At 52.1% G+C, this 26755-nt stretch overlaps 1 protein-coding gene across 2 annotated transcripts in view; it reads left to right on the top strand.

The window, feature by feature from the left end:
- Positions 1-26755, top strand: part of Ece1 (endothelin converting enzyme 1) — a 99225-nt gene that overhangs the window by 33385 nt on the left and 39085 nt on the right. Inside the window, exons 1-4 of one of the 2 annotated variants that reach the window (XM_057784043.1) lie at positions 12665-12761; positions 12904-12990; positions 19355-19496; positions 23598-23810. In XM_057784043.1, the coding sequence (XP_057640026.1) occupies positions 12714-12761; positions 12904-12990; positions 19355-19496; positions 23598-23810 (490 nt within the window). In that variant the 5' untranslated portion in view covers positions 12665-12713. Of the gene's footprint in view, positions 1-12664; positions 12762-12903; positions 12991-19354; positions 19497-23597; positions 23811-26755 lie in introns of those variants that run through there. The other variant, XM_057784044.1, reaches the window with a different exon arrangement.

The raw sequence follows: 26755 nt of genomic DNA, 5'->3' as shown, positions 1-26755 counted from the left end.
AGATACAAACCCCACCCCCCACCCCTGCCTGGATGACCCCGGCTGGCTACAGGATGTAACTTCTCTGTGCCTATTTCCTCACCTACCAAAGAGAATCAGCAACAACAGATATTGCTACTTTTGTGAGGATACATTTGATGTATATACAGAGATACATTTAAGGCACTTCGCATGTAGCATTTGGCTAGCGTAAAGCAAGCACTCAGTGTATGTTTGATGATTTGATTATTTCAGCCAAATTGTTTATTATTTCTCTTCCACACCACAATTCGGAGTGAGGACTCTTGTCTTGTTTAATGATATACTCTCTGTAGGGGGTTCATTTCCTGGGATGCAGGTACAGGATGAATGAATGAATGAATGAATGAATGAATGAATGAATGAGTCAGTGAATGAATGAACGAATGAGCAGTTGAATACCAGCTTCAGAGCTTCTGAAGAGGTTTGGGTGGAGGTTTGAAAGGCAGATTTGTCTGACTGTGAGCTCTGAGCCCTGCTGACTCTATTCCCAGCAGTCCCTATGGCCAGCTAGCCGCTTCTGCCATCCTGATGGGGGTCCATACCGTACCTCCAGGCAGAGGAACCTTTCTGGAGATGGGTGTGGCTCCCTTTTGCACCAGTATGACCACAGCAGTGTCTGTTGAGTGCTGTTCCCGGATCCTAGGCCAACCATGGACATGGAGGCCAGTGGGAGTTTTTCCCTGTGCTCAGCAACTCTTCCTCCCAGGCCCACAGCATTGGGTCCAGCCTGTTTTATCTTCCTGCCCACTCATTTTCCACACTGTCACAGATGGAAAGCCCTCTCCTGGCCCCCACATTGCTCCTATGCCCCCTGCTCTAGAATTTCAGGGTGGGCCCCTGACACAGCAGTTCTCCTGCAAGCTCGTCCTGGCCCTTAGTGTTCTGTGTGCCCTAGAAACATGAGTGGATGTGCCCAGTCTTAAGAGGGAAGGGGAGGTATAATGTTACCCCTACACGGAGGTCAGAGTCTTGTGGGACAAGACTGCTGGATGCCCTATAGCGGTGAGGGCCAGGAGTGGCTTTACCCCCAGGTGTGCTAGGGCAGTTCACAACTATTTGTAACTCCAGCTCCAGGGAATCTAAAAATCTAAATTGTATTTTTAAAAAGAATTAGCCAGGCAGTGATGGCACACACTTCTAATCCCAGCAGTAAAGAGGCAGAGGCAGGCAGATCTCTACAGAGTGAGTTCCAGGACAGCTAGGGCTGTTACATAGAGCTCTAGACTCTGTCTCGAAAAACCAAAACTAATTAACTAAAAAAAAGTTTGATACAGGGCTGACCTTGAACTCACTATTAAAGCTGAGGATGACCCTCCTGCCCCTACCTTCCGAGTGCACCCCCCCCAGTTTACGTGGGGCTGGAGTTGGAATGCAGGGGCATCTGCGTGCTACACAGAGCACTTAACCAACTCGGTTACATCCCCATCCCCAGTTCAGCCCATAGGTTGTCACATGCAGCTGATGGCTTCTGTTTTTGACACCATGGATCTGTGCAGTGTTCTTCAGCCACTCACAGCTTTAAACTCTGGATTTCAGCCTCTGATGTGGCCGGCATTGTGCAAGGAGAGCGGACTGGTTGCTGTCGTCTCTGGTCTCTGCCACATTTAACAGGCCTCATCCTCACAGCCAGAGGAGTCAGACCCGGTCTGGACCTCGGCCCCAACCCCCACGCTTCCGTTCCCATTTCTTTCCTGTCTAGGTGTCCCTTGCATAGAATAAAGCACACAGGCGGCACTACACGTGTTTTTGACAGACACAGACGTGTGTAGGCAACCACAGTGAAATCAAGACGGGACCCTTCCAAAATATCCCTAGTTCCCAGCCTTGCTCCATTCTAGGAAGTCTGCCTTCTGAGGTCACCACCCTCTGGTCTGTCACCATTGCTTAGCTGGTCTGGCTTGAATCATTTTCCCACATTTGACCGAGGAGCCTCCTAGCAGGAGGCATCTTTTCTCTTTGTTGCATGTCATGGCGCCAGCGTGGTGAAAAGGAACGGCCAAGCCTGGGCCTCAGAGAGGAGGCCAGGAGGAGTGAGGCAGGGCTGTGATGCCCTGGGGAGTTGTGATCTGTCCACTGAGGGCATCTGTCTTCCCTCCGGCTGTTTGAGAATGTGGAGCTAGCAGCACTCGTGTGTTTTTGTTTTGTTTGCTTTTACAAAGGAAACTTTAAAATGCTGATTTTCACGTAAAATCCTTACCGTGCTGGTATTTTAAAGACTTTGACACATCTGTTGGCCAGATCTGACCAGCTGGCAGTGGGAGTGGGAGCCTGCAGACCGCAGTAACAGGAGCAGCTGATGCTTGGTCCAGCCCTCCCTTTGTTGCAGGTTCTTGTCCTGAGAAGCCATCTAATCCTTGTAATGATTTTTAATAAACCCATCTCATAGTTGAGCAAGCTGAGCCGCAGGCAGGGATTGAGTGCCGGCTCCCGGATGAGCAGAGGTTTGAACATAGCTGTTTCCAGGGACTGGGTTACTAACTGTTACCCATGCTCCTCCAGGGTTCAGGGAAGATGAGGCTGCTTGGCATGGCGATGCCACCTGAGGTGCAGCTTTGCCGGCCAGTGAGGTGCTTTTTCCCTGAACAGGCCTGAGAGGACCTAGCCCTGCCCACTGAGACTGCCCTGGTATGGACCACTTTCACGTCTGGGTGCTTTCTTAGCAGCTGGGTGATGGGACCCCAGCTTTAGTAACACTGGCATGGCAGCGAGGGGAGGGGAAGAGGGTACAAACCTGGTAAATGCCTGATGAGGGCTTGTGGGAGGTGAGAAGGGGGGCCCAGCTCAGGAAGGCGAGGGTGAAATCTGACAGGGCCAGGACATGTTGCTGCCTCAGGGGTGCTAGGGGCTGGGCACCCCCACTTCCTGAGGATGTGTCCTGACAGGCCTGCTATCTGGAGAAGCGGAGGATAAGGATCACTGGCAGGGCAACCTTTTGCCTCCCGGGGAAGAGGCTGGGGGAGCTCAGCTGAACACCCATCCCGACTGTCACTCCGGGATCCTTGTTGCATCCTCAAGACCCCCTTTGGGGAGAAAAGCATCTGCAGTCTCTAGTGTTTGAAGAAAATGGCATAACAGGGCCTGCAGATCTGTCCAAACTCTCTCCTGTGGCTGTAGCCTGCCTGCAAATCCCTGAGTGGGTGTAGAGTTGTTGCTAAATAAACATTTGCTGTTTTTTTTTTTTAAAATCCCGCTTTTGAGATGTGTTATGTTATTTACTATTATTATTATTATTGTTTTTGTCTTTATTATACTATTTATTTATTTATTTTCAAGGCAGGGTTTCTCTATGTCACCCTGGCTGTCCTGGAACTCTCATTGTTGACCAGACTGGCCCCAAACTCAGAAATCCGCCTGCCTCTACTTCCTGCATGCTGGGATTAAATGTGTGCGCCACCACACTTGACTTCTCTCCCCAGAGTTCTCAGAGGTGCACAGCCACATGGCTAGAGGTGGTGGCAGGATGGGAAGAGGCATGGGCTGGAGCCTGGGCACAGGAGCTCTGTCTCTCAGGCAGCTCGTTCCCCTCAACCCAATGCTGTGTCGTGGGGAAAACCCATGCTGCCAGTGTCCCCTCACTCTGAAGTTCCTGAAGCCTTAGTTTCTTAGTCTATGAAATGGGAAGAGTTGTGAGGAAAGCCTGGCTTAAATACCCGCTCTCAGGACCTCTGTGAGGCGGCTGTGAAACAGCATTGGCCTTTTAAGTTAACCCAATGAAGCTTTATCTACAGTGCCAGAATTCCCCATAAAAGAGACCCTCAGCCTCATTGGACCTTTTCGTTTGTTTCAGATAAGGTGTCGTATAGCTAGTCCAGGCCGACTTCTAGTTCTGTGTAGCTGAGGATGGCACTGAGGTTTTCATTCTTCTGTGCCACCATTCTTGGTTTGACTTAGGTTACCTTTGTATTTTGGGTGCTGGGCTGAATCTTGTTTTAAATTGCTTTAAGTCTATGAGGGTTTTGTCTGTGTGTACCTGTGTACCACATGTATGCCTAGTGCCTGTAGATCCCCTAGAGCTGGAGGTGCAGATGGTTGTGAGCCACCATGTGTGTGTTGGGGTTCATATATGGGTCCTCTAAAAGAATAGCCATTGTTCTTCATCACTGAACTATCTCTCCAGCCTCGGAGTTTTTTGTTGCTGTTGTTTTCTTTCTTTAAAAAAAATTTTTTTAAAGATAGAATCTCATATATTCTCTAGCCTCCAGCTCACTATGGAGCTGAGGACAGCCTTGAACTTCTGATCCTCCTGCCTCTTCCTTCCAGATGCTGGAATCAGATGTGTGCTGTCACGTCCCACAGATATGGTTCAGGGTGTTGGACCAGGGCTTCGTGTGTGTTGGGCCCTGTATCAACTGGGCTACACCCTCGGCTGCTCCAGCGTCTCTCTGTGTGTTTGTTAAGGGCAAGTGGATGTCAGATCTGTTACGTAACCCTCCTGTCCCCCACCCCTTCCCCTACTGACTTTCTGCTGCCCAAGGAAATAAGAAACCTATGTGAACCCTGGCTGTCATGTGACAAGGGAATGGACCTTTCTGGGTTAATTTTCTCAACCTTCAGAAGGATTCATCATGGCCGCCTTGGACCTCAACGAGGGCTGGATAGGATTGTACACATAAGTTGGTTGTCTTGGGGTTCACAAATCTGGGGTGTGCCTAAGCTTCCTGTCCCATTTGTTTCTTCCTCTCCCCAGCCACTGCCTGCCCACCAGGGGTAACACAAATACTAATTACCACCACTTCCACAAGCTGTTTCCTGGGTGAATCTAATTACCAAGCAGGTCAGGCACGTTATAAATATCATTAAACCAGACAGATTAGCTTTGTCCTGTGTTTTTACACGATTAGGTCAGCGAATTGTTCCGGCACCCCTGGCCTCTTCAGCCTGGGACTTACCCAGCTGGGTTATTCCTCACAAGGGTGCTGGAGCATCAAGGTGAAGGCATCTGCTGGTGGCTCCGGATTCAGGGCCAGCTCACTGGTCTGCCTTGTATGCCGTGCACTGAGAAGACCCAGGGAGCGATGCCCGAGGCAGACAGTACCAGACAGGTGCGAGGAGGGAAGGTAGGAGGTGGTGGCTGCTCTTGTCACGGTAGAACTATCTGCCGTGGGCTGGAACCCCCAGGGAGGGGACCCAGACTCTAGCTTTCCAGGTGTGTGACTGTCGGGCATGTGTGAACACCCTCTGCCGTCCTTTGATTTTCACGTGTGGGACTTTCTCCCTCCTGAAAAATGGGCGCTTTCTCAGTCTGCTACATGCAAGGGGACAGTGACTGGATGTCACTTCCCTGCCTGGTTGGCACCGAGCTAAGGAACCTATGTGCCCAGAACCTATAAAGATCCCACATGCTAGGTACTCTTGCCATCCCCATGAGATGGGGGGAGGGCAAAGCACAGAAGGAACTGAGACGTCAAAGCTGTGCTGTGCTTAGATTGTGATTCTTAGCGAAGGCCTGTTTGAGAGGAGAGCGGAAGAGTCCTGGTGAAGTCCTGGAAAGCTACCTGGAGGAAGATATCTGAGCCGAGAAGTTCACTGGTCAAGAAATCCGAGGGCATACAAAGGCTTGGGAGCAGGAAACCCGTGCTTAGGGGACCTGACCCTGTGTTCCACCGTGGTTTCAATGTGCATGGGGGGGGGGGGAGATATTAAGCAAGAGAGATACTAAGTTTGATCCTGGGGTGGAGAGAAGGTGGAGGTGCCAGCCAACAGTTTTCATTGTGTAGCCCCAGGAAGTCAGTCTGTTAGCAGGAGACAGGCTGGATCTTGTCAGGTAATTTGCATCTTTGTACCCAGAGTTCAGTAGGAGATGAGCCACTGGGAGAGCCAGGGACTCAGAAGCTAATAAGGGAGGGCTTCCTGGAGGAGCTGAGCCTCTGAGGCTGTTCATGGAGGCCAGAGGTGACGGGTGGGGATACCAGGCAAGGGGAAAGCGAGGACATTGGGTCACCCATACACTAGGGAAGAAGGGGAGGTGGCCCACCAGGCATGGACCACTTCTACCATAGGCACCAAAACAGCAACACTCCTCAGGATGTAAATACGCAAGTCAGCATGGGCCAAGTGGGCATCTGTAGAGTCTCCGTTATGCTGCAAACCGATCATAGTGACCCACTCCTAGTCAGGGCTGCCATGTGTCTCAAAGGAAGCAGCCAGCAACCTGATCTCCCCTCTCTGTTGTAATCTAAGGTAGTTCCTTGAACCTCGGCTTTAGGCCTTCCCTGCCTTCCACCTCTCGCCCAGTATCCCCTTTCCCTGCTAGGCTAGAGACACCAGAATGGTTGGTGGCCCAAAGCTGAGTCTCTTTCCCCCACCTACTAAGTTCTAGCCCTCTATTCCCGCAGCTCAGATGGAGTGGCCTGTGGCCTCCAAAGAGCCCTGCCCAAGTGCCAGGCCCTGTTGTGGGGAGCAAGAAAAGGGGAAATGAGAGATGATGAAGAAAATCTGAGATCAAGTTTTAGTTGTGTTAACTGGCAGGCTTCAGTTTCCAAACCTGTGAAATAGAGGAGTCTCAGGATTGGTTCCACAAGATGATCATAGATATGAATAAGATAAGGGCATAAAAGAGCCTTGTTGAGAGTCAGCAACTTGGGGGGGGGTGGCCAGTTATTACATTATTATTATTATTATTATTATTATTATTATTATTACTACTACTACTACTTAGTGCTTGCTCAGACTCAAGGCCTTGGGCATGCAAGCAGGTTGCTAGCCTTGGCCAGTTACATTTATTTTTATTTATTGTTTTATTTAAGACAGTCTTCTATAGTCAGAATGGCCTTCTATCCCCATTCTGATACTGACATCTTTTTTCTTCCTCCCTTCTGTCCTCGCTCCTCCTTCCCTCCTTCCCTCCTTCCTTCCTTGCTTGGTGTATGTGGAGCAGGGTCTTTATCTTCCAGGGTGGCCTTGGATTTACTATGTAGTCAAGAATAGCCTCGAACTCCTGATCTTCCTGCCCTACTTCCTGAGACCTGGGATTACAGGTGTATGCCACCATACCCACTTTGTGACTGGACCCAGGGCTTCATGCTAAGCAAGTGCTCCACCTGCTGAGCTACATCCCCAGCCCAGATTCATTGCAGGGATCAATTGACAGTGTGAGAACCTTGTTTTATTTTATTTTATTTATTATTTTTTTTATTGAAAAAAAAATTTTCCGCCTCCTCCCCGCCTCCCATTTCCCTCCCCCTCCTCCCGCCCCTCTCCCCCTCTCCCCACTCCTCTTCTCCTCCCTCTCCAGTCCCAGGAGCAGTCAGGGTTCCCTGCCCTGTGGAAAGTCCAAGGTCCTCCCCCCTCCATCCAGATCTAGGAAGTTGAACATCCAAACTGTCTAGGCTCCCACAAAGCCAGAACCTGAAGTAGGATCAACACCCCGTGCCATTGTCCTTGGCCTCTTGTCAGCTCTCATTGTCCGCCATGTTCAGAGAGTCCGGTTTTATCCCATGCTTTTTCAGTCACAGTCCAGCTGGCCTTGGTGAGCTCCCAATAGATCGGTCTGGCTGTCTCAGTGGGTGGGTGCACCCCTCGTGGTCCTGACTTCGTTGTACATGTTCTCTGCTGGAGAACCTTGTTTTAGAAGTAACGTCAGTAGCTATGGGGGGGAGCGATCAGTCAGTAAAATGCTTGCCATCCAGTCCCCAGAGCCCACATAAAAAGCCAAATGTTGGGACTGGAGAGATGGTTCAGCAGTTGAGAGCACTGGTTGCTGCTTTTGCAAAGGACCCAGGTTCAATTCCCAGCACCCATATGGCATCTCACAACTATCTGTAACTCCAGGAGATCTTTAAGTTCCAGGAGATCAGACACCCTCACACAGACATACACACAGGTAAAACACCAAAGAACATAAAATAGAATGAATATATATATTTAAAGACAAGTGTAGAGGTGGGGGCTTGTTATCCCAGAGCTGGGGAGGTAGAAACAGAAGACTCCTTGGGGTCCTCTGGCCAGCCGGTCCATCCTGCTCAGGGAGTTACAGCCAAGTGAGAGACCCGCCTGTGGGACCCCCACTCGAGGTTGTCTTCTGGCCTGCGGGCACACACACACACTATCTGATAATGGTAGGAATAACATGGACACTTGTTGTGGACTTGGCACCTCCCTGCCCCTGGGAAGCGGCAGAATGGATTAGCAGACTGAAGTTTCAGTGAGAGCTTTCGCCAGCTCCATCTTCATGCCTGTTGAGTGTGTACCTGGTGACACGTAGCTTCTCCTAGATCCCAGCCTGTTGCTGGCGGACAGCTGATGGACGCTTGGCCGTGAGGGTGGCCCCCTAAACAGTGGAGACGTAGCTTGTGAAAGCAGCTCAGGGTGTGGCTTCTCGGCCCAGGCACAAAATGCCACTCTTTGCCACTCCTGACCCACTCCAAGATTCCCGAAAGATCTCTGCCTTGGGCAAACCAACCGTGAGGGTCATCTGAGTGAGGAAAGCCTTGTCATCCGAAACATGGAAGCGTCTTTGGGTCTCACTTGTGCTCATCCAGACCCACGATGGCCACTGCAGGGCAGGCTTCCAGGTCGGGCACATCCTCCTCATCTGGTTTCCATCACTTTCCCCGGGGGCATCGGGGACCCTGGACCTGCGTTCCACAGGGAGCTGCCGTTCCCACTTCACCATTCTTGATCTCAGCTGAGCAGTTCTGTGCGTGCCAGGCCCAGATGCAGCCCAGATTTCTGGGTGGAGGGGGTCCCCACAAAGCAGCAGTTCTGCTTTTCCAAGGGCAGGGTGTGGTGCCCATATAACCACAAATGAGGCCATTAAAGTAAGCCTTGGTTGTTCCGCCAGCCCAGGGTCTAGTCTTCCCAGGGCATCCAGACTCAGGAGGTCCCCACCGGAAGTAGTCCTGCATTGCACAAAGAACATAGGCCCGGGTATCCAGGGCCCGGGCTTGTGACTTGACTCTGGTACTGACTGACTTGCTATGTGGCCTGGCCTCCTTGAGACAACTTAATGAAGCCAGTATGGGTGGGTTTGCAGGAAGGTAAAAAAGCTTGTGTCCTGGCTACCTCATGGTTCAGCCAGGGCACTGGAGGGTGAATCCTCCCCAACCCTCACTCAACTGTTTGTTAAGTGGAGATAAGGATGTTCCCTGAGAAGGATGAAGTACTGAGTGAGACCAAGGGGACACTTAAGACATCTTAAGTGATACCCAGTAGGTGTAGGGTCCGGGCACCACCTCACCTTCCTCCCTCTATAAATGGAAAACACACCTGCTGGGCCAGCCCAGGTGGCTGTGGGGACCTGTCGTCTGGAGTACCTGGCAGGTCCAGAGAGAGGACAACCATTGCTGAATGTCACCCACTCAGCCATAACACGCTCCCCACTGAGGAGAGGTGGGATAAGACGCTCCACACCTCCGAGGCAGGTGAAGTTCCACTTCAGGCCTCAGCTGACATTACAAAAATGGGGCGGGGCTTTTGTGGGCTGAGAAATCCACAGCTTTTTGCAATGCTTATTTCTCTTGAGAGATATATGAGCCTCATGTCGTCTAGTTACTAGATAGACGTCCCATTGGGATGGATGGGACATGGTTGTCCACCCACCCACCTGTAAGCACCTTTACTCAAACATCTAGAGGCTGTAGCCCCAGACCAGGCCCTCCAGGGAACAGGCCGTGCTCTGTCTTTAGCAGGAGATGTCTGCTCTGAGGAGGCAGCACGGGGGTTAGGAGGCCTGGGAGGACACCTCTGGAGGTAGATGCTGTCAATGTTCAGACCAGAAGGGGAGGTCTCAGAAACTGGAAGTGGGAGAAGCCATTGCTTAACCTGCCTGCCCACAAGCTACTTCCCTTAGCTTCGGTTTCATTCTGCATAAAAGGGGCCCAGGAAACCCACCAAAGGGAAAGGGAAAGGACACCAGACTGAGAGGCTCAAAAGCAGGAACTGTTACAGCTCTGCCCTCCTGGGTCCCAGGGGAGTGTTGGGGGACCAGTGCTCTTTTTCCCGGGGGGGGGGGGGGGGGCTTTCCTCAGGTGATTAGCGCCTGTCACTTAATGCAGCCAAATCTCTTGTTTTTGAGGGGACCTCATGAGTCTGGATGCCTGGGAAGGTATCTTCCTCTCCTGGAGTGAGGTAGTAGGAAATCTTCCATCCAGTGAAATAGAGGCAGATGTGTCAAGAATTTGGTTTGCTCCCATACCCCCAAGGTGGGGCTGCAGAGATGGATCAGGAGTTAAGAGCATTGACTGCTCTTGCAGAGGACCCAAGTTCAGTTCCCAGCACCCACATGGCAGCTCACACCTAACTCAGTGCCCTCTTCTGGGCACCAGTTTTCCATATGGTATACATACATATGTGCAAGCAAAACACTTATATACATGAACTAAGAGTGTGTAAATCTTTTTTTTCTCCAGTGGTTTTTGAGACAAGGTCTTACTGTAGCCCTGGCTGTCCGGGAACTCATTTTTTAAACCAGATTGGCCTTGAACTCGGATCCACCTGCCTCTACTTTCAGAGTGCTGCGATTAAAGGTGTGTGCCACTACACCCAGAAGCAAATCTTTTTTAAAGTTTTATTTCATGTTTGCAGGGTTTTCTGTTTTGTTTTAACATTTCGCCTAACATACAAGTACATATGCGTGCAGTGCCTGTTGAGGCCACTAGAGGGCATCTGACCCCCTGGAACTAGATCAGACAGTCGTGAGCTGCCATGTGGGTACTAGGAACTGAACCTGGGTCCTCTGGGAGAGCAGCAAGTGCTCTTAATCACTTAGCCATCTCTGAAGCCCCCGTATAAATGAATCTTTAGAAAGAGATGCTTCCCCTCCACACATACCTTGCTTTCCTCATGACCCGTGTCCCTTGGCTGTGTTTCTGTGTTCTGTGTGCTCTCAGGCAGTACATTAGCCACTGAGGCTTTCGTGAGAATTTGGGGCACCGCAACTTGCTCCACCATTCAACTGAAGAACTATTGTTGAGCACCTGCTCCACGCCTGGGGATGGCGAATCTTCCATAGGAGCCCCGCTGCTGTAGGCAAAGCTCACGGGTCTAGGGGGAGAGGGGGAAGAACAGCAGGTGGTCAGCACATAAAAACAGCAACAAAATGTTAACCGAGTGCTGGTGGGTGTATGTGGAGGTGCACACCTCTGATCCCAGTACTGGGGAGGTAGAGGCTTCTGTAAGAGAATTGTGAGCAGCTACCTAGGGTGTTTTGGACATTTGAGCAGGTGGCATTTAATCTGAGACTGGAGCTGCCTGTGGGAGGAGTAAAAACCAGAAAAGAATGTTCCAGATGGAGGGAGCAGCAGCTACAAAGGACTTGGCTGAGAAGGAGCAGCCTAGGTATTCGCAGATCTGAACAAAAGCCAGGGGAGAGATCTGGGGCCTTGGTGGGTGGTAACTGAAGAGGAGGGCCAGGGAGGGGCATCCCTGAGCCTGGCAAAAGGTTGGGGAACACAGAAGACGTTGAAGCAAGTGCACTGTGATAAGTTTGTCGTTTACAATGGCGGGCTGACTCTGGCAGTTGAGTGGGCTGTCACAGGGAGGGTCCTAGGGATGAACTCTAGTGGCCAGCTTTGGCGGCAATCACCTTTACCTGGCTGAGCCATCTTGCTGGCCCATAAAGCCTGGGAAACCCCAGGAGCCACTTTCCTCACTAACCCCTCCCCTACCTTAGACAGCCACCTCACCCCCCCATACACACTGGTTCACCTGTATACATGCCCAGCAGTGTGGTGCTTTGGAGGGATGACTCGGCGGTTAAGAACATTGGCTGCTCTTCTGGATGACCTAGATTCAGTTCCCAGCATCCACACTGGGGCTCACAACCATCCATAACTCCAGTCCTGGGATCCAGTCCACCATTCTGACCTTCACGGTCACGGGTGCGGTACACATACAAACAGACAGACAAAACACTCATACACATTTTTTTTCCGAGACAGGGTTTCTCTATGTAGCCTTGGCTGTCCTGGAATTCACTTTGTACACCGGGCTGGCTTCAAACTCACAGAGATCTGCCTGCTTCTGCCTCCCAAGTGCTGGGATTAAAGACGTTTGCCATCACTGCCTGACTTTCATACACCTTTTAAAAAAACTAATTTATTTTTGTTTATGTGAATTGGTGATTTGCCTGCATGGGCGGGGAGAGGGGGGGGAGGGAGAGAGAGAGAGAGAGAGAGAGAGAGAGAGAGAGAGAGAGAGAGAGAGAGAGAGAGAGAGAGAGAGAGAGAGAAATATGGGTCTTTGGAAGGCAGAAACCTCCAGAGTCACTCAGCAGTCAGGGGACTTTCTTAGATTTGTGAGAACTTCGTTCAGAACTATGGCTTTAAAACTCCCGAATTAGAGGGAAAAGGAACTGAGATGTCGGGGGGGGGTATTCCTGCCTCCATCTCCAGTTCACCCCTCACTCCCACCCCCACCCTGCAAGCCTTTCTAGCTAGATGGAAGACCCGTTGTCTCACCTAAGGGCTAATGGCAAAGGAATGTGTCTTGACCCGTCTAGCCTTTGCTGACCTTGCCTCTTGGTCTCTGCCATGGGGGGGGGGTCCCATTCTGAATGAAGCCTCTATGATCCTGCCAGCTATGATCAGGGGCTGAGCATGTGAAGAAAGAGGTCCCCATCCTGAACGCGGAAGACCAGGGAGAGACCTGTATCCAACAGGCCACGCCCACTTCCCAGCGGGCCCCGCCCCCGGCAGCCAGCGTGTGGAGATACCAGGGGGATCCGATCCGTTCTGGGCAACTTGGGGCACAGCATGCGGAGCGTGTGGCCGCCGCTGGCCGCCGCTCTGTCCTCTCTGGGGGTGAGGCGGGTGTGGTGCGCAGGGAGGGCCAGCCATCCGTGGGCTGATCTCGGGTGGCCGGGGTGGGGCGGGGCGCCGGGGCCCGCTTCCCCATTTGGCTATGGAGACGCTGAGGGAGTCCGTACTGCACTTGGCATTGCAGATGTCATCCTACAAGCGGGCCACGCTGGACGAAGAGGACCTGGTGGACTCACTCTCCGAGGGCGAGGTGTACCCCAATGGCTTACAGGTAGGAACTCTGACCTTTGCTAGTTCAGCTGTGCCCCGCCCCCACTTAGCCGGGAGGGAAAGAAGGTGGGCCGTGCACCCCACAACTCTGAGTCCCCCAAGAAGCCCACTCAGAGGCTGGCTTCCATCCCATCTACAGTTGCATCCTTTCCGAGATCCTCCAGGTCACAACTCAGATGCAAAGGCATTCTCCTGCCCTAAACTTCCACAGAACAGCTGGGGTGGTGGCGATGGTGGTGGGGAACCTGCCCCGGGTAACAGAGGCCCAGCTCCCAGCACCGACAGTCTAAAGCCGTCTTAGTTTCTGCATGGAGTGTCCTGCCTCCCTAGAGCCCTGTCTGTGAAGGGTGACCTCTTTATTTCTCTCTCTCCTTCCTGACTACCTTTATTAACTGGAGAAAGGAATGACCCAACCCCCATTCATTCCCCCACCTCTGCCCTTTGCCAGCTTACTCCGGAAGCCTGGTTCCTTCCTTCTAGGGTCTGCCCCTGTGGGAATTTCACAGAGACTCCACCTCACCTCCTGGCTTGACAGTGTCTTGCAAGAGGGTTGTTGCCTGGCTCTCTCCTCTCCTCTGCCCCGGGCAGACCTTTCTGGCCAAGCGCTCTCTGTGGGTAGGGTTTAGACATGGGTGGGTAAACTGAGTTTTGAATAGGGACAGTTCTGGGATCCGGTTCTTGAGAAATCATCCCCGAGAGGGCCAGGACCAAGAAGATTTCTGCTGTGTGGGCCAAGGGAGGGACAGAAAAGAGTCTTGGGTACCTTGTGAAGGACACCTAATCAAAACTTATCTCACAGAAGGAGTGGAGGCTCAGCCTGCCAGGCCTGCCTTGTTCTCCTCTGGTTAGTGATTTAAGCCCCATTGGTCTCCTCTGGAGACTCCATGCTCCTTCTCCCCAGTGCCTCCGCTCACTGGGATGGCCCCCTCCCCGCAGCATCCCACTCAACCTTCAGGACTTCCTGTAGGGTTACTTCCTCTACCTGCACTGGAGGAAACCTGGGAAGACTGACAGCTCACCTCAGGACAGTCAGACCCCGCCTGTCTGGGACCTCTTCCCTGTGGACTCCTCATGGGGGGCCAAGAAACACTCTCCCTTCACGAATCCAGTCTCATCCGCCGTCTCTTTCAGTCTGACTTTTCCTAGAAGATGTTAAGTGTATCAGCGTGAAAGCAACTCCGAATTCACAGGGAAATAATACACTGTCCGCAGCGGTTCACCCAGGTGTATGTAGATGGATAGCCTTTCCACATCAGCGGTGTGCTCATCTGAGCGCTGTTCCCCTGGAGCACAGAGAACTCTCTGTCTCTGTCTCTCTCTCTGAAGCCAGGGGCCTGACTGTGAATTCTGACTCCACTGGAGACTCTGAGCAAGCCATAGAGTCTCTTCCAGTCCACATCTGTAAGACAGGACAAGAGAAAATAGAGTGACCTGTGTCACTGCTAGGATCACTGTCATGTGACCCACGAGGTAAGGGCTGGTAGCTACACGGTAGCCATATCGTAGGCGCTGAAGCTGAGTGAGGCACAGGACAGGTATGAAGGCATCCTTGTGTGGGTTGAGCCTCAGTCTTGGTGTCTCCACAGCAAGCTGCCTGTGTAGGTGAATCTCCTGATTCCCCCGCAGAAAGGTTGCAGAGAATTTGGAGCCGTTTCTCTAGGTGCCCTGCAAGTCTTGCTTCAAGCCTCCATGACATCCCCAAAGTAAACACAAGTCAGTCAGTGCTGGGGACCAAACCTGGGGTTTCCTGTTTCTTCAGCTCCATGCCCCAGCACTCTAAGCACAAGTTTAAAGCCATGCAGCCCTGTCTTGTCTGTCTGTCTGTCTGTCTGTCTGTCTGTCTGTCTGGGGCTTTAGAAACCTAAAAGAACCTTACTCATACAGCTTTCTTTACAAGATGGGTTATTGTTAGCAACCCACCTCTTAGAGCTAAGATTCAAATGAGGCAATATTGGTTTTTAAGAAAAAATGTCACGCCCGGTGCTCTGAAAATGAGACTAGCTGTTGCAGAAACTTAACGTGCCTGATACCTCTGGGATACCCTGTGATGTAGCATTTTCCTTCAGATCTCTGCTTTGTAAATGCCAGCTACCTCCCCACCCCCGTTTCTCTCTCTCTCTCTCTCTCTCTCTCTCTCTCTCTCTCTCTCTCTCTCTCGCACTTACACGAGGGTACACACACACCGATTGCAGTTGCTTGAAAGAAAATAGTTGAGGGGCCTGGCCACAGCTGCCTACCAAAACCTTTGAAAAACATCCAGTTACTTCTGGGAAAAAATAAGAAAAGGAAAACTGAGATATGAAAATCCCAGAACCATGACATACCATCCTCTGCATAGGGATGTCTTAGGAGAGTGATTTGAAGGACAGACCCACTTAAGACTCTCAGACAACTTTCCTCTTGTCAGGAGGGACCTTCAGTTCTGTCCACCAGTTACAGCGTAAGACTCTTGGCCAGCAGGTTCTAGAATCTGACATGGTCACACCTGGGGACTTCACCCCAGCTTCCTAGTATTAGATCTGGGAGACAGGCCCAGAGGCTGCCTTGGCACACTCCCAGGGTCCTGGCTCACCTCTTTTCCCTCATGCTGGAGAGCTGCCTATTCCTTCTGGGAACACACACATTTCCTGAGACTGCCATTCCTCTTAAAGGTTGATTTTTCTGAAGTCCACTCCCACAGGAGGGGTATTTAGGTGTCACCGGTCTCTCCAAGGTCAGGCCTTTGGAGGAGCCTTTGGCAGGTGGTGCTCGGGCAGAGTTCTGCTCAGAACTGACCTTAGTGGCCTCAGCCGGAAGTCTACCTCATGGAAACTTTACTGGAAGTAACTTCCCCAGATGATCTCTCCACGGAGGCAGGCGCCCCCTCTCCCCCCCCCCCCCCGCCGCCATGAGGCTGAGCTGTCATGGTCCGCTTGCTCTGAAAGACTTGAGTCTGTGACAGAGAGCCTGGTCCCCTGCCAGCCATCATGACACTGGGCCTCTGGGCTGTGAGGAGTAGGCTCCCTGCCAGCACTTTGGCAGGCAACCCCTGTTTGCTGCTCTCTGAAGCCAGGTTGCTGGGGGCCCTTCGACTCTGAAAGCAGGCTTAGCCCAGTTCCCACCCCTGTACTGCTGGCTCTTCTCCTGGGCCCCGGGGCAGGCACCCTTCCTCACCTGTAGAACTCGTTCTTGCTACAAGCCTAGGTGAGCCAGGAACTCAACTTCTGTAACCAAATATTTATCCCCGCTTCTAATAGGCTTTGTTCCCGCGCTCTGCAAACCCTGGGAACACCGGGGGCTACACACCTCTGCTTTCTCCCTCCACCTCGAGCTCCTTCCCTCTCCCTGTTCCTCATCTCCCTCCCCTTCTCTCTTGGGAGGGCATCCCTGTCTCCCGCTCTCCTTCTGTCTCTACCTCACAGTGTCAAAAAGGATGCTAAGCCTGCCGGTGGACTGAGAGTCCAGTGGCTTTAATCTGTCTTCGAGGTGTCAGCTCTGTGACTTGGACAACGGCCACTCCCCAGTCACCTCTCCCAAAATGGATTGGGCTGCTTGCCACTAATCCAGGTGGCCATAGCATGGTCTCCTGTGATTGACATGCCCTCGTTTCTGAAAGAAAGCACGAAAACACTTAACATAGTTCCTTGTTCTCTTTCTCATCTCATGGAATCCACTTCCAGACACATGTATTGGAGGCTCAGAGAAAAGGGACAGAGTGGTACCCTAAAACCACCCAGGTCTGTCTACCATACCACCATTTACCCAGCTTCCCCTGCTCCCAACACAGAACTTCCAGGTGACTCTTATCCCCAGGAACTGCTCCGAATTCCCTCTGCCCTCAGAGGCAAGGCTTGTCCAGAAACCTAGAAGGGCTTGGCCCAGCCTTGAAAGACAAGCAATAAGCATGACGAAAGCTAATAACCCTATTTTCAAATCCCATTCGCTGGTCTTACTTGGAACTGTGGCTTTTTAATTCAATTCTGAGTTAATTCTAATTTAATTCACAGTGGATGCCATCTGTTTAGATCAAACACTTAGCTTGACGTGGAGCAACGACGTCCCAGCCTTCCTGTCTTCTGGTAGGGGAGGCGGCAGGGCCTCATGGACAAGGCTGCATGATCTGGAGAGATGGCTCTTGGTTTGCCCTCTTGCGTCTGGCCCCTAAGCCCCCACTAGCTGTGCCTCCTCTAGAGCTCCCACTGGTACCTGTTCCTGGGAGCTCCCCCACCAGTCAACAAAACAGAACAAATGGGTGCCAAGTGCCCAAACGTCAGCGCTCAAGTGTTTCTAAGTTGCTATCCGTTTATTTTCATCCGCCGTCTCTTCCGTTCTCTCTCATCTCCCTGATGTCTCTGCACCTAGCTGTCCCCTTGTTCCCCTTGCCACAGCCCTTTGGTGTCCCGATGAGGTGGTTCCCCTTCCCCTGCTTTCCCCCAAGCTGAACAGTCTGTCCCACCAGCTCCCCAGAGTTGGCACCAAGCAGAGGAGGCCTCTTAAACCAAGGTCTCCCTGTGTTCATGCTCTGTCAACTGAGCCATGACCGTAGGGCAGGAGAGGCTACGAGATGGAAGAGAAAGGTTGGGACAAGTCCTGGAGCAGAACATCCAGGTGAAGGAACACTGGCTGAAGACCTGGGGGCCTCTCTGTGTACCAGAACCTGAGATAAACCTGAGTGCGGTAACTGGTGGTCGAAAGGTGTCCTGCACACGGGAGCACACGCCCCAGGCTGTCTCTGAGCAGGTGAGAGTACGAGAGGAGAGGATCTCTTCAAGCAGCCCCGCCACCAGCTGGCCACCCCGCCACCAGCTGGCCGCCGCCATGGAGTGCACGCCTCCTGGGCGGTCACAGAGTGTCCCAGTTCTTGGTGTCCCCTTTTCAGTTTTAGATCCCAGTTTTTCTTCCATAAGAAGTCCCCATGTTCCTCTTTCTCTCTTAGCACCTAGGGGGTACCCCAGGATGACTAAGATGCCCTTCCCTAGGGTGCCCCACCTAGATCTCGTGTACACTAGGGGCAGCCCCTGCACAGCCGTGAGGGGAGTCAGAGAGACAGAGTCAGGTATCGCCAGGTCCCCTGGCATGCCAGGGACGTCTTAGGGACTCATGTTGTTCCTCTTCTGTTCCCTGCGAGCATCACTCCCTCCTCCTTGTTCACCCTGAAGGGCAGGTGTAGCGACATCTCTCGCCAGTCCTTCGGAGGAAGTTCCTGGTCTTTCTCAGAGCCGTACCTTGCACTCCCAGCTGTCTTATCTCCACCTCCAACCCAGACACTACCTCCTCCAGGAAGCCTTCCATGCCCACCCATCTGTTCTTTATCTGTCTCCCATCTTGGCTGTAAGTGGTTGATGAAAACAGAGGAATCCAGTTCTTCCCCTTTGAGTCGGTGCCCAGCTGTTTGTCCAGGGTGACGTCACTGAACAGCCCCACCTTCTGGGGACTCTTCCTGGCTTTGCCCCTCCTGGCTTTTGCAGGAAGTACCTCTCGGAACAGAAGAGACCTCCCACCCCTCATTTCCCCGGGCTGGCTTTGGGTGTGAAGAAGAGCGTGGGTTGAGGGTCCTAAGTGCTGTTGGCAGGCGTGTCCCTCCTCGAGTCCCCTGCCCCCAAGGGCCTGCCACACCCTCCACTTCCCCCCATTGTGCCTTCTTTCCTGTTTAGCCAGACGATGGGGGCCTGGCACATTTTTCTCCCTTAGAAGATCTGCCCAAACGAAGCTATTTCTTGTCTTGTCTTCCCTGACCATTTTCTGAGACCCATGTCTCTGGCCCGTTGGTGGGCTCTGGATCTACAGACCACCTCTATCTCAGACCTGCCCATTCAGCTATGTGACAGGAGACAGGGAACCTCAATTTCCTCCTTTGTAAAAAGAGAAGCAACGAGGCAGGCAGCCCTGATCGGATTAGAAAGGCTTGAGAAGCCGAATGTGTCCCCACTTGTAGGAAGCAGGAGCTGTGATAAGCAGGAGCTGTGATCGGTCATGTCTTGCTGTCTCTGGCTCTGTAGATGCGGGAGCTCCGAGGAGGGCCCAGCTGGCCGCCCTCTGAATGCCTTCAAGTCCAAACATCCTGTTCTTTTTTTGAGCTCCTTACTGGAGAAATGGGAACACTGTAGATTTTTTTTCATCTACCGGTATCGGGTGTCACAGAAAACACAAGCCCTCCTGGGCTGAGCTGCTAGTTCTGATGTCTGAACGCAAATCTAAGCTACTGACCTGGGTGGCGATTCTGTTCCTGGATTAGGGCAGCCTCTGTGGGAACTGGCCCACCCCTGAGACAGACCGGCAGCCTGATGCCTCCCCAGGGTCTGGGCCTGCAGCAGAACCCCTTCCCCTTGGAGAAGGGGGGCTCGGGACTCACAGTCTTGCCACCCCTCTTGTCTCCTTCCCTGCAGGTGAACTTTCGAAGCCCCCGGAGTGGCCAGAAGTGCTGGGCAGCTCGGACCTCGGTGGAGAAGCGACTGGTGGTGCTGGTGGCACTTCTGGCAGCAGGGCTGGTGGCCTGCCTGGCAGCACTGGGTATCCAGTACCGGGCAAGTAGGTGCATTTATTTTTTGTGGTAGGCGTAACCATCCTTTCTGCCTGTCACTCGGTGCAAGGCTGGGGTCTTTCTGTTCAAGCTGGGATTGACCTCCAAAGCCAAGGAGACAGATGCCTAGGGGCTCGGGGTGCAGACAGGTGGGTGGAAGGGGTACTGTAAAGGTTTTGAAATCAGAAGGACAAATTTGGGTGTGGTGGCTCCTGCCTATAATCTCGATACCCTGGTAGGCCGAGGCAGGTGGATAAGGATTTTAAGGTTAGCCTGGACCATTTAGTGAGTTCAAAAGCCTTTCTAGGCTACCTTAGACCATGCCTCAAGGCCACACAATGAAAAGGGCGTGTGCTCACACCCTGGTCCAGCAACTTAATGGCTGAACAAACCTCTTCATTTCCAAAATTACGTGTTTTTTGTTTTTTTTCTCTTCTCTAAATGGGGCCGAGGGATGCCAGTTTGAGGGATGACTCTGATGGCGTGTATCTGGTGTCCCCGAGGACTTTTTCAGTGAGCTTTGGCTCTGTGACTTCCTGCCATTCCTAATCTCAGTAGAAGGTCAGTCATGGCTTCTGTTTACCGGGTGCTTCCCGTGCACCCTCTCCTCACACGCGCAACCTATTTCCTTCCCCCAGGAGCTCTGTGAGGTGTGGTGGAGGCACTGAGACCAACTCAGCCAAGGCTGCAGGCCAGGGGGATTGAGTGGGGAGCCTGGGTTTGCTCGCCAGTTTCCAGGTTTCAGAGGAATCCAGAGCCTAGGCCCCACCTCTCTTTGTACGCAGTGTACTCCAGGGCAGGCAGCTTCTTCGGAAAGGCCCCAGGGCCTTTGTGTGTCTCTGTGCACACATGACTCTCCTCCACACTGAATGGGCACATGATGGCTCCTCCTGACCTGTCATGATGGGTCCCCCTGACCCCACCATCACGGTGGGTCCCCCTGACCCCACCGTCACGGTGGGTCCCTCTGACCCCGCCGTCAGGGTGGGTCCCTCTGACCCTGCTATCAGGGTGGACCCAGAACTGTCTGCTCACTCTTTTCCCAGAAATGACAAGCAGGCTGGACCTCAGCAAGTATGCTGCCCTGGGACTCCCCTTAGGAACCCCAACAGGTTTCTTCAAGGAGAGCTCCCAAAGGACAACTCCTAGATAAGAAGCATGGTGGAGGCTGACAGGATTACTCAGTGGGTAGAGTGCTTGCTACCAAGCCTGACAGCCTGAGTTTGGTACCCAAACCTCACACAGCTGTTGTTGTGCCAGGTGGAGGTCCTGGGGAGGAGTCTAGTGTCCTCCTCGGTGCATTCCTCTCTCTGCCTCCAAGCCTGGACCTGGGATGGAATGGCCCTCTCGCCTTAGGGTGGAACTGGGCTAAAGGCTCAGGAAATCTGTGCAGCACCTGAGAAAGCAGCAGCCACCTCGGGGCTTGGCAGAACCTCATTGTATATCAGCAGGCCCTGACTTTGGCCACATCTGAGCAAACAGCCAGGCCAGGCAAAGCAGCTCCTCAGACGATTCTGGAAGCCTAACCTCTATGCAGTGTCTGGGCCCCTGAGGACGTTCTGACCCATTTCCCTGCTTCGGAAGCCTCCTTTCCAGAGACTTGGAGCCGCTTTCCAAACAGCAACAAAACCAACACAAGGTTCTTCTGGGAATTTTTTTTAAATACTTTTAAATTTTTATTTATTTTATTTATCTGTCTGAGCATTTTGCCTATGTGTTTGCGCACCTCATGCATGCTTGGTACCTGCAGAAGTCAGAAGCAGATACTGGAAATTAGAATCCAGAGTTACAGACAGTTGTGAGCTGCCTTGTGGGTGCTGGGAACTGAACCTGGGTCCTTTGGAAGAGGAGCCAGTGTTCTTTAACCACCAAGCCATCTCTTTATTGGGAAGTTTTGTTGTTGGTTTTTTGGTTGTGGGGGGTGTGTGTGTGTGCACGCGCGTGTGCGTGTGTTTAAAGAGGCCAGGCAACCTTTGGATGTCATCCTTAGGGACACCATTCATCATGATAGTGACCCTCACTAGCCTGGAGCTCACCTGTTATGCTTGACCAGCTTGCCAACAAACCCATGGATGCTCGTGTCTCCAGCACCTGGCATTGGGATTGCAAGTGTGTGCCATCACTCCTGGCATTTGTACATGGGTTCTGGGGTTACTGACTAACCTGTTTCCCTAACCCTGTTCCGCAGAGCACTTTAAAGCATCTTGAGGGCCAGATAGATGACTAAGTGGGTAAAGGCACTTGCTGTCAACCTGATGACCTGGGTTTAATCCCCAGAGCCTACATGATAGACGGAGGAGAGCCCTGTTGCCTGGAACTTATCCTCTGACCTCCGCACGCATGTTGTGGCACGCAGTCTCACAGTACGCTCACACATTCACACGTGAGCTTACACACATTCTCACACAATAAATACGTGTTTTTAAAGAATTAAAGCACCTTGGATGGCATGGAGGCCAGGTGCTGTCGGATGAGTAAATTATGTCTGAGCTGGTTTCTGCCTTCTGAGCTGATTGTGTGTGTCTCAAAAGAAAGGAATATTTGTTTCCTCTCCAGCAGGTGACCGGGTCTTCAAACACTTTAATTCAGTATGTCATTTTATTCGTGCCACAAACATCCACTGAACAGCAGTGGATGCCCAGCACGGGGCTGGACAAAGGCTGTGTGAGAACAAGTTCATACCCTTGCCGGGAAGTCGACAGGGATATGGCTGCGGTATAGCACAGTCCATGGAAGGACGGCAGGTGCCCAAGGCAGGAAGGAGCACAGCACAAAACAGCCTGGAAAGGTTTCCGAGGAACAGCGAACTTAGATGAGAGGACCCCAAATATCAGTTGGTCAGATGGGGACCCCCAAACCATTCATTAGTCAGTTAGATAGACGTTAAGTTCCTGATGGACCAGGGATGTTTGGGTTTGTTGTTGTTGTTTTAGTTTCTCAAGACAGTTTCTCTGTGTAGCCTTGGCTGATCTAGGCAGGCCTGGCTGTCCTGGACCTCACTCTGTAGACCAGGCTGGGATTAAAGGCGTGCGTCACCAGCGTCACCACCGCTCGACTTCTCATGTTGCTGTCTTCTGGGCATTCCCAGCCAGGATCTTGTCAGGCTAGACTTCCTGCAGTTGGCTGAGTGAAACAATGGGTATTATTTTGCCAGTATGAAGCTATGCCATAATAGCGAATTGCTCTTTTCAAACGCGCACACGTTCCCTTTCCCCTCGTGGCCGGGAACTGGAGTGTGTGACTCTGATGATCTGAGTATTACTGTAAATGACACCATCACCCCTGCCACAGAACATCTCTCCCTGGGCTGTGACTCAGTGGTGGAACACGTATCTACCATGTGCAAGGAAGGCCCTGGCTCCGTTCCCTGCCCTTGAAGATTCTATTCAACTCGGATGCCAATAGCGCAATAATTTTGTTTTGTTTTTTGTTTTTGTTTTGAGGTAGGGTCTCATACACCTCAGGCTGGCTTCCCACAACTCTTTGTAACTGAGGGTGACTTCGAACTTCTGATCCTCTTGCCTCTACCTCCCAAATGTTAGGATGAAAATCCTGTGCCACCATGTTCTGTTTTATGTGGTACTGGGGACTGAACCCAGGGTTCTGCTAACTGAGCTACATGTTCTGCCCTAATTGTGTGCATGCGTGTGTGTGTTTGTGCATGTGTGTATGTATACATGTGTGCATTGTATGGTGTATGAATACACGTGTGTATGACATGTACATTGCATAATATCTCTCTCTCACACACGCACACACACACATGCACACAGAGAGAGAGAACCTGGAAGACATTCATTGTTAATTGTATTGAAAAGTCAAATGAATTTGTTGGCATCAGGATCAGAAGTCTTTGTGGAGAAAAGATTGCTGAGAGAAAATCGGCTTAGCTCCGAGCTCTTTGAAATCACGGAAGGGAGTTTACTCACCTAACAGAGGTTTTATTCTAAGAGCCAAGAGACGCTAAATCTGCCGAGTTTGTATCTCGTAGGGGATCTATAGCTGCCCAGTTAGGTCCGGGCCTGGTGGTGCTTATGGCCCCTGGGACCCTGGGCTTCAGGTTACCCGCACTGCTCACCTCTCATTGGCCTCTTGTCCTTGACCCGCAGGAACACCCCCAGTATGTCTGAGTGAGGCCTGCGTCTCAGTGACCAGCTCCATCCTAAACTCCATGGACCCCACGGTAGACCCCTGCCAGGACTTCTTCAGCTATGCCTGTGGGGGCTGGATCAAGGCCAACCCTGTGCCTGATGGACATTCACGCTGGGGGACCTTCAGCAACCTCTGGGAACACAATCAAGCCATCATCAAACATCTGCTGGGTAAGAACCAGGGGTACCAACGACGGGGCTGAGGAGGGCGATGTCCCTCGCTGTGTGAGCCAGAGTGAGCTGGTTAACGCTGAGCTTTAGTCTCTTCGTCTGTGACATGAAATCAGTAGCATGCACAGTTCGCAGCACTGAGAGCATGTGAGAGGTCGCTGGCACTGAGCAGGCACACAGAGCTTCTTGCCGAAGCTTTCAAGGCACAGCGCAGCGCCTGGCTGGCACTAGCTCTGAGCTCTTTGAAACGAACTGAGTCTGCAGTGTTGTGAGTGAAAGGAATGGAGACGAGACGCTCCAGATCAGACTACATTTTGATCAGTGGTGGTGTTCCCAGAGGGCGGGGCATATAGCTCATGTGAAACCTGGTGTGGCATCTGCACACGCCTGCAATCCCAGCACTCGGGAGGTGAGGCAGGGAGATCTAAAGTTCAATTTAAAGTCAACCCTGGGGGCTGCAGAGGTGGCTCAGCAGTTAAGAGCACTGACGGTTCTTCCAGAGGTCCCAGGTTCAATTCCCAGTGCCCGAATGGCAGTTCACACCTGTCTGTAACCCCCAAGATCTGATACCGTCACACAGACATACATGCAGGGAAAACGTCTATGCACATAAAATAAAAATAAAAAAATTAAAGTCAACCTGGACTTCATGCATGAGACCCTGTCTCAAAAAGAAAAAACAGGAAAAAATGTATACTAACAGATTATCAGAGTTCGTCACTCCATAGGTAAGAGTCACCTGGGCTGCTGGCTGTCATCAGCCTTGAAGGACACCTGACTATCCAAAGTCCTTTTGACCGTGGAGTCCATGGTTAGACCCCAGGTCCATGTTCTTTGTGCTATTTTCCGGATTAATATATAAGGCCGTGCCCACCCCCTGCCTCTCCCAGGAGTCCCACTGTGTGTTAGACCACGTGCATTGACCTCAAGCAACCCTTTCCAGCTCCGTCTCTTGCTCACCTCTGCCCTCTTGAGGGGGAGGGGGCTCCCAAAACTGGGGAAGGGCCAGGTAGTGAAGCATCTATTACTCCATAATACTGACAGCAGTGACACAGTTTAGCCTCAGGAAAACTTAACTGTGTCTTGGCAGTTGTTCGGAATTTTGAGACAGGGTCTCCCTGTATACTCGGACTGGCTTTGGATTTGAAACAGTCCTCCTGTCTTCACCTCCCAGGGCTGGGATGACAGGGCTGAGCCACCACACCCGGCTTGTCTTCAACATACTGAGGAGTAGGTGACACAGAAGGAGCTGCTTAAAAGAGGACAGGTCCTCTCCAAGCGACGAAAGTCCTCTCAGGAGATAGGGAATGATTCCGATTTAACAGCTGGTTTTTAGGCAGCCATGTCCTTCAGAGGCAAGTGGGTTAAGGACACTTTACCTTTCTTTCCCACCCCCAGCCTCAGACCGGGGCTGCTGTTGCCAAGCTGCCTACCCAGCCTCTCCCCCACCATCCCCAGCAGCTCCTTAGCAGGGCCCCTCATCGCTTTACCCACTAAGTTATCAGGGTTCACAGGGCATGACCTCCAGTCCTGGGCTGTGACTTTCTATCCACTCTGTCCCTCGGGATCAAGTTGATGGAAGGGATCTGCCCTGTGCAGTAACAACCAGTTAAGACCTGGGGAACAGCGGGGCCTGGTGGTATTGAGACCACACTGTAGAGTTCTGAAGCCAGGTATGTTCCCTGCAGACCAGGCTGGCGGCTCATGCAGGGCTCTATTCTACACCACAGTTCCAAACCCCCTGAAACATGGCTCTCAGTGCCATTAGACAGGGAAGGCCGCTGTGAGTATTGCCCTTCATGCGGCGGTTCAGAGCCGGAACATGGGGCCTGCATGGCCCCTGAAGTGCTCAGCAAAGCATAGCTTTGTGTGAATTCCAAGTAGACTCCTGCCTAGCGAACTATATGACTTTAGAGGGGCTCCCAGGTCCTTGACTCCTCCATAGCGTGGAAGTGGCGAGGGATCAGAGGACGGCAAAATCCTAGACTGTCTTATGTCTCAGCGTGATGTGGTCCAGTTATCAGGGAAGGTGGTCCTGGGTGTTTCCGTAAGGTGCTAAGTTTTTGATTGGTTTTCCATGATGCATCTGCAGGGGTCCAGGCCTGTGACTGTTGCAAATGACACTCAGAGGCAAAAATGGGTCTCCTAGGAAATGGTGGAGCTAGGGGTTCAGACTGAGAGCCGTGGAGACTCAGTCTGTGCTGTCTCATTCCTGGCTCGCTTTAAACCACATCTACTATGGAGAGGCCTGGTTTGGCTTGGGAGTGAGACCTGTTGCAAGCCCTGGGTCCCACATCACTGAGGACACCCACATACATACTCCCAAGGCATGTCCTAAGGTCACCTTCCCCAGCCAAGTGGCTCTTCAGCTATGTCTTAGATACCTGGGGACCTCCAAAGGAGCAGTCAGTTTCAGCTTCGCTAAGACAAAGGGTTGGCCCTCAGGCCTCAGAAGGAGCCAGGGCTAACAGCTGGCAGGCACTGGAACACGGGGTGCTTAGCACCTCCAGGGTAACCAGGGGCCAGCTCTCGGAAGCTAGGGAGACAAAGTGAGGCATTTGGAGTGTCAAGTGAGGACTGTGCTCCTGGCCCAACAGCACCGGTGTTAGCATGAACATTAAGTGTAGCCTTGACCAGACCATGTCTTCTGAAGGAGCCATGCCTTCCATTCTCCCTCCTTCCCTCAGGGTCTCTGGCGCATGCTAGCCTTGAGCTCCGTAGGAAGCCAAGGATGATTTTCAGTTTCTTAGCCTCCGTGTTCACTTCCTAAGTACTGAGATTACTGGGACTGGCTTCTGTCAGCCCTTAGACTTGGCCATGCCTTTGGCTTTAGCTCATATTATTTCACCATCTAGACAGCCTGCCCCACAAACCCACCAGACTGATAGCTGTCTTGTACAGTGTTGTGTTTGTTTGGGGTGTGTGTGTGTGTGTGTGCTTGCCTG

Source organism: Chionomys nivalis, chromosome 11, assembly GCF_950005125.1.
Source record: "Chionomys nivalis chromosome 11, mChiNiv1.1, whole genome shotgun sequence".
Classification (NCBI taxonomy): domain Eukaryota; kingdom Metazoa; phylum Chordata; class Mammalia; order Rodentia; family Cricetidae; genus Chionomys; species Chionomys nivalis.
Note: the sequence above shows the minus strand (reverse complement) of the source record. Positions and strands in the feature narration are given on the sequence as shown.